Raw genomic sequence first — 8,063 nt, 5'->3', positions numbered from 1 at the left:
GAATGGTAATTTTTCCATTGAGAGAGTAAGAGCAAGTGTGGGCCGGGCTTCATATAAGACACAAAATTTTTATCTAATCTCATTTCATTGCATCTTATCTTATACCCAAACTTAATTTAAATACAAAATTTTTAAACTAATTATTACAATTTTTTCAAACTAATCATTACAACTTTTTTAAACTTTTAAATAAAAAAAAAAATTCCAACCTTATAAAATCTCTAAATAAAAATAATATTATAAAACTATATTCTTACAATAATTTAACTTTATAATATTTTTTATTCAATTTTTTCTCTCATTTTTTAAAAAGCACTCAAAAATATTCAACTCAAACAATCTCACTACTATTAACAAACTATCTTACTATTATTAATAAAATTTTTATCTCATCTCACTCCTCAAATCTTGCCTAAATTAATACACTAAATTATTGAGTGAAAAAGAGCCTAAAAATGAACAAAATCTTTTTTTATTTTTTTAAATATGTTATTGGTCCTCAAAGTACTACAAGAAAAATAAATTTTTATGATTAATTTATTATAATTAAAAAAATTATTTACAAATAAATTTAATTAAAAATAATCATTTCACTAAAATTAACTGATCGTAAATAAATAATTTTTTTATAGCAAGTCCCAGATCACACCAAAACTCTAATGTGATATCTCAACGCTATGATAAATTTTATATAATAAAATATGAAATTAGCTAAGCAATTGGTGATCCTTAATCAGCAATGGTCCACGTCATGTCGTTTTCGAAGATCCAATGGCAAACTTCAATCTTCCCCGGGATGGAACCTAGTGCCACGAAGGCACCGTGTTCTGACCCCCAAGCTGACGTGTCAATATGACATATGGCAATGCCTTGGTTGATCTTGGTCTTGCTCTCCACGTCAAGAATATCAGCCTCATACACCCTAACTTTGGGTACAGAGTGACAATAATACAATAGGTATGGGTACAAGCTTTGGTGGCATGAGACTGATTTGGTCACTTCTCCACCGTTGATCCCTTTGACCTTCCCAATCATCACCTTTTGCTTTGACCCACTCACATTTTTTGTGGTTCTCACCGTCACGTCGTGGCCCAAGACCGAGACGGCAAAGTCTACCATTTCCTCCGCCGAGCCCACACACCGCTTGGTCTCGCCCCGGCTAGGAGCCTTCTCGCACTCCTCCAGCGCGTTGGTTAGCACGCTCTCCATAGTCGAATCCTCTCGTGCGTGGAAGATTTCCTTGAGCTCGGACAAGCGTGAGGTAGAGAAGGGTAATTTTGACAATATACCTGGGGGTAAAAAGGATCTTCTGGGCATTCGGTCCCTAATGTCGGGCATCACCATGGCATTCCCCTCCTTCAAGTCAGATTCCCGGAAAAACTTGCCCGGTTCTACCCATTTATTTACATGACTGCCACCCTCCCGTAAAGAACCCTCTGATACTGTGCTGAAATTGTTGTACTCAGAGAAGGTGACACCCTTAACGGTATAATCTTTGAATGTCCGATCCATGCTGTAAGATTTGAACTCCACATTGGTCAGACCTGTAGACCCTTTACCGTACTCTTTGAACGTGTCGTTTCCGTGATTGAACGATCTTCCATAGCTCGCAAATCTCACTTTGCCGGAGTTGGAATTCCTGGCATAAGATTGAAAAGAATCGTCGCCCACATTTGCTCCATTTCTGTATCTTGAGAAGCTATCTATCCCAGAGTTTCCTCCCATGCCATAGCTCTTGAAATTGTTGCGTGGGTTATTCCCTGACTGACCGTACGCTCTGAACGAGTCATTTGCACCATTACCCAATTCGCCATAGCCAGTGAAACCAGAAGCAATTATGTTGGAGTTGTCGCCGTAGCTGTTGAACTCGCTAGGGCCACTGTTTGCATTCTTTCCGTAGGCTGTAAATGCTTCGGAACCCGAGTTGGTATCGTCGCTATAGCTTGAGAAAGAAAGTATGTGGTTGTTAGCGTCGGAGTCATAGTTTGTGAATCGGAGATTCGGAACGTTGACGAGTTTGTCGTAGTTCTTAAACTCCCCGGAGCCGCCGTTGGCTCCTGAGCCGTAGCTGGTGAAGTTGGAGTCAGCAACGTTTGCGTTGTTTGCGTAGTTGGTGAATGCTTCGCTGTGAGAGGTAGAGGCTCCGCTGTACTTCTTGAACGAGTCGCCGGGGTTGTTCAGCCCGTCGGAGTAGTTCTTGAAAGAGTCGACGCCACCTCGACGGGAAGAGCCGTAGTTGGCGAAGCCTTTGTTGGAGTAGACGGCGAAGTTTGCGTCTTTGTCATGCTTATTGCCCAGCACTGTGCTCGAGGAGTCGAAGGAACAGTACAAGTTGGCTAAGGAGCAGAAGGATTCGAGGTGTGAAGAGAGGGAGTTTTGAGTGGCGAGTTTGGTGAGAATGGCGGAGTTGATGGCATTGAGAGGGGAGGCTTTAGACAGAAGGAAGAGTGGTTTTGGGAGTTTGTTGGAGATGCGCTTGCTCCAGTAGCGGATCAGGGAGGCTCTGGGCGTGAATGGGTTAGCTTGGAGTACTTCTGAAAAGCTTGGTATGATTTCAGTACTAGTTTCCGAGATCTTGGCTTGAAAAACCTGCAAATATAACAAAAAAGCCCAAGAAGGTAGAAGAGAGTGTTATAAACTAAAAGAGATTTGTGTGATGTTAAGCCAAAACAAGAAGAGATCAGAAAGGTACACTTACATTGAAAGATGAGACCAATAACACCAACAGGAGCAAGAGGAAATTCGTCCTATCGATTTGTCTGTCCATTGGGAGAGACATGCACAGATAAGAGAGTACTTGGTCTACTCAGAGCATAAATAGAGATGGCCGCCTGTCTTTTAATCTTTGTTTTCTTTTGCTTTTGGGAATTGTTTAGCCTAAGAAAGTAAGCAGGAGTTGTTAATTCTTTTTCCCCAAATGCCAGGATATATTAATGTTTGTAAACTTTGGACAGTATGAGTTAACATAAAAGCAAGAAAGAAAAAGCCAAGATATCATACTTTCGTTCAAGTCTGCCTTCAGGTAGAGATTTCAAATATTAATATATTATGCTTAATTTGCAGATGGGACAGGCATTCTTGTAAAGAACTAAGATATGGTGCAATATTATATAGAACAAGTATAAAGGATTCTCTCTGTGTACTAGTAAAGATATTAATACAATAATCATGGCCAAAATGATAAGATAGCAATCTTTAAGCATTGAAATAGGAAAACCGGGAAACTAATAGCATAGATTAGGTAGTGGCCAGTGGGAAGACAGCAGTTGTTTTGCAGTGAACCAGGGCATCATCTCAGAAGTGAGTTTTTGTACATTTAGAACCGCATGTTTTAAAGGGCTGGACACGAATACCCAAAAGAGTAAGACCGTTGTAGAAGTCCAAAATAATGTGGGGGAATTCATGGTGTTTTGATAATATCTAGAGCTTCGATTTATAATAATCCCAAAGTCAGAAATGCTTCCCTTTTGACTCAAGTGCCCCACCCACATGGAGTACTAGAGCAGAGTGCAGTGTACGGTTAAAAGTCTCGGCTATCAAGGAAGGATCCCACCGGCTCTGGCAAGAAACTTAATGCTTGCTTGTTAAACCAGCAAGAGGCAATTGCTTTGAGAACAAAAAGAACAATAATAAGGCTCGGAACTCAGAAGAAATGATAAAAAGTAAAAGAACCGTTGTTCAAGAAAGGCAAAAGATGCACGCACATATAAAAGCGACTTGTATGGTCCACACTCCACAGTACATGGTAAATATACTCGAGGCAAATTCACATCCCTAGTCCTTGGGTTGCCCCAGGTGACAGTTTGATGGTTAATCTTGTTAATATAGGCAAAGTTGGGATTGTGCTTTATGGTATTAATAGGTGGGCAAATTGCTACTGTTAGAAATGAAGTTGGAACTTCAATTCTGACTGCTTAGGCTAAAGTAAGTGATCTGGTTTGCTATAGTGGAAGATGAGCGAATTGATATTTGACTATGGACTGATGGCATTACAATGTGTAAAGGAATCCTCCGAGTGTGGTTCACAGTTACAGCATCTTTGTATTTTTGCTTTTCTCTCTCTCTCTCTCTCTCTCTCTCTCTCTCTCTCTCCCCTTAAAGTTCTCTCCCAAAACCCATCTATTTAAGACCTTTCCACCACCATCCAGAGCAATCCAGGGGGTGCAGCCTTGGCTCCTTCTTCCCTCCTACTCTTCAGAGCTATCCATTTTTTTTCAATTTCTTTTTTCAAGAAATAGCATGGAGATGGGTTGATCTACTGCCTTTCGGCCAATCAAAACCCCCCACATGCTGTGCCACTACACTCCCCAACTACTGATCCTTCGACTCTTAGAAAAATTTCAACCTTATGTGTAGCTTGTGAGTCTCTCATGCGGCCAATGCCGTGCATGAGATTCATGAGCCACCAAACCATGGTGCGCATTGTGCTACCACGTGTAACATAAATGAGATCAGTTAGCTCAGATCTTGCAATTCCAACCATCATCCTCTCATCAATAGTGGCGCATAATCCCCATGTATCTCCATAGCCATCGACGATTGTTCGTCAGTGTATCAAACCATCTTCTAAATGTTATTTTCCTATGTTTTCACTTCTCTAAATAAAAGATTCGGAGAAAGAGCAAGTGAGAGTTTCTTTCAACTAAACCCGACCAGCAAAGTGTAGCACAAAACAATCTACTACAACTTTGGTCATAGTATCGCAGTACGAGAATTAGACTGCAACAAAACTGATTCAGATGACTTCCCCTTGTAAAAAATGGGTGAGAGCCAAGTCATTAGGATGATTGTTGAAGCCTCCCACCTTTTTTAATCTTATATCTTGTAACTATTTAATATATATATATATATATATATGACATACTTGCTTGGAAAAAGGAAAAAAGTTACAGCATCTTTGTAAGTGAGAAGATTAAGAAGACTAAAAAATGCCCTCTCAAGATCTTATTTGAATTAATTGAGGTTCTCAAATAGGCCGGAGAGAGAGAGACACATTTACTTTTATTAATATTACTTGAAGAGTAATGCTAAATATAATCTTAGGGTGTGCAAATCCTGAGCACTATTTTTTAAAAAAATGGATAAATCTTGGATACACATAAAAAAAAATTCATTTTTTTCAAAAAAAGTATGCGAGACTTGTACATCTTAGAACTGTAAATATAATTTCTTTTGTTTGAAATACTTAAATTAGACAATAATATATATTATATGGCTCACTTTATGTGTATATCTTTCTTTTTTCGTTTAAAACGCTTGAGTTCAGGTAATAACTAGCGGAGGTTTTAATCTTAGAAGATTCAATATTTTTCCTAATACAAAAGAGACTCATCCAATCCTTATATCCAACCAATCTTATGCTAACAATAGCTTTTTCCACGGTTGAGAATGGTCAGAAAAAGCTAGGATTAAGTGGAAAAAAAATGTCTACCAAAATTTTTCATGAGACATTGGTGACATATAATAAGTGGCGAATACTATTTTTACCACCAAATTTGTTTTTCATGGAAAAAGATACATTTTTTCCACGAATTCAATTTGTGGTAAAAACTAGTTTAGTTCATGGCAAAAGTTGTTTGGATTTAAGTCCTTATGATCTTTTAAATTATTTACCTACTAATCTTTTTTGTTAGAAATAATACAATTCCCATAATAATATTCATGAAAAATATGGTGGCATAAAATTTTTTATGATATATCTTGTTGTAACAAAAACATGTTTGTAATAAATTTTGTGGTGCCAATTATATCACAAAATGAATTATAATTGTCAAACTCCATCTTTTCTCACCATCTTGTATGATTGCTAATGTTCATTTTTCATGAAAGTCTACAGATTGGTGGCAACTACGTATTAGCTACTGAGCATATAGTGGTAAAAAGTATTTGCCACTATAACATTCATGGCAAATGCTAAGATATTTTAGAAAAAAAAATGTAAAAAAAAAAAAAGAAAAAAAAAAAGAGATTTAGCCAAAAATAATCATAACAAAGAGTCTAATATAGGCGTAAATAAATATATTCCAACATTAGAGATCAAAATTGACACTTAAAATAATTTAAAAAGAAAATATTAGAAAAATTTACATTTGTTTTTACAAACTTATCCATCCCCAATACATTCAAGTTTTAGAAACCAATACCAAATCATGCTTTACAAACTCAAAATTGCTCCATCACTTAATCCCAACACTTCAAAATAATTCATCTTTATCCAACTCCATTTCATGCTCAAACATCAACACAAATGAAGCCAAATTACCTATAAAATAATGGGTGTCTAACCAGTTTGACCTACAAACAACTAAAGTTCAGCATTTATCAATCAAAAAGAAATTAGCAAAAAATGAACACTATTGTGAACTATGATTTATTAATAATCTGTGAACTCTGATTTATTAATAATCTGAGTCATTTGAGAGTTACATGCAATACCTTCCAAGCTACATTCAAACATGAAAATGTCCCACTAAAGCTGTGGAATCTGATTTAAATGATGCAAGGACTTAAGTAACAAATCATGGCACACCTTTCCTTCAAGTAAGGACGCATCATACAGCCTCTTAGAATAAAGGTTGTACACTTTATAATTGCCCTGCATGTTGAGCAAGTAAAACGGTTTATACCCTATAAATGGTAAGACAATGACAAACTAACTTAAAGGTAGGCTTACAAAGTGTTTTACACTTTTTTCTGATAAGTATACACATTGTTTACACCTAAACCAAAATGCACAAGACCATCTCTATTTCTCAATAGAACCAAAAATGCATGGGGAGGCATCTTCTTTAAGAAAATAATATTCAAGACCCTACAGTAGATAGGAGAAAATTACTTGGCTAATTGCAGACAAGCTAAATAAGAAACAACAATGACTTACCCAAAGAAATTCAATACATTCTCATCAATCTCTTAGATGCATTAATTTTTCCCTGAAAAAAAAAAGGGTGAAGCAAAAGAGGATTATTCGTTTAAGATAAGTGTGTAGTACTTCTTTTGAAATGTTAGTCTGGCCCAATCAGAAATGACAGTGTATCTATCAAGCAGTTTCAAAACATCTCAACCAAAAAATTTCTCACTAACAGGGGATTCTAAAAACCAATTATAACATAAGTCACTCAATGAACTTAAATAAAAAATACAACTTTACACAAACAAAAAACAACACTTTTAATAATCTATAAATAGTTTTAAGATTACTTTTTAAATTTTCAATGAACATAGACAGAAGAGAGCATGGGGATGTTTGGAAGAGGTGTAGGTAAAAAATACATATTCGAATGAACACATATTCTGATGAACACTATAAAACCCTACTTGTTGGAGAACACTACTTAATATCATTAAGCAGACTATTTGTTGAACTTGTTTCTTAAAAATTAACATACTATACTTACATTTGGAGTAGAAAGGACATCATTGTAAAAATCAGGAATTGGATCATCAAATTAAATGTGAAATAATTGTTGTGCATGCCTGAGGTACCAGAATTTTGGCGAGGGTATAGGCATGTCATTTGATTCATCAACTCTCTTTGATATACATGTAAATGAAATATATTTTAGGAACATTTTCCAAGTTAACACTTGTAACATTGTTCAATGGTTTGAAATGATGAATCAATGTCAACTGTGAAATATACTTTGAAGTTTGTAGTGTAAACTGTAAAGGTGGATTTTCATAGCACTAATTTCAACTATGTCCATACATCACTCCAGGTTCTAGAGTACTTGGAAAGGAAAATCTACAAGATAATTGATATCAAACTAAATTTCTTCAATTAATGAAATGTACAGATATATGAAACCCAAAAAGAAATAGAATTAATGCAGAAAATCAGACCTTGTACTTTTCCCACTCAGCTTTCTCAGGACAAAGCTTGGCCATATGGTCCTTCACTTTGCAAATGAAACAACTCTCACTTAGTTGTTTTGTGGTACATAATTTCTCTACAACATATGTGCACATATTCCTTCGAAAATCCAGATTAGGAAATCATTTGATGAAAAACTATTAAAATGTGAATTGCAAAAAAAAAAAAAAAAAAAAAGGTAAAACCCAAA

General features: G+C 36.0%; 1 protein-coding gene across 1 annotated transcript; it reads right to left on the bottom strand.

Annotated features, from left to right (window-relative positions):
* Positions 1-604: 604 nt before the first annotated feature.
* LOC122280423 (polygalacturonase 1 beta-like protein 3) lies at positions 605-3,377 on the bottom strand. The gene is made up of 3 exons (XM_043091317.1): positions 3,001-3,377; positions 2,699-2,877; positions 605-2,589 (listed from the first exon to the last, which is right to left on the bottom strand). The coding sequence occupies exons 2-3, from the start codon at positions 2,777-2,779 to the stop codon at positions 730-732; spliced, it is 1,941 nt and encodes a 646-aa protein (XP_042947251.1). The 5' UTR covers positions 2,780-2,877; positions 3,001-3,377; the 3' UTR covers positions 605-729.
* Positions 3,378-8,063: the final 4,686 nt, after the last annotated feature.

The sequence above is a fragment of the Carya illinoinensis genome, chromosome 11, assembly GCF_018687715.1.
Source record: "Carya illinoinensis cultivar Pawnee chromosome 11, C.illinoinensisPawnee_v1, whole genome shotgun sequence".
Classification (NCBI taxonomy): domain Eukaryota; kingdom Viridiplantae; phylum Streptophyta; class Magnoliopsida; order Fagales; family Juglandaceae; genus Carya; species Carya illinoinensis.
Note: the sequence above shows the minus strand (reverse complement) of the source record. Positions and strands in the feature narration are given on the sequence as shown.

Bases quoted from the DNA above. Each gene is read 5' to 3' on its own strand.
- LOC122280423 (XM_043091317.1), bottom strand. From the start codon at position 2,779: ATGTCTCTCCCAATGGACAGACAAATCGATAGGACGAATTTCCTCTTG. The intron at 2,590-2,698 runs GTAAGTGTACCT...TTATATTTGCAG, and splicing joins TATTGGTCTCATCTTTCAAT to GTTTTTCAAGCCAAGATCTC.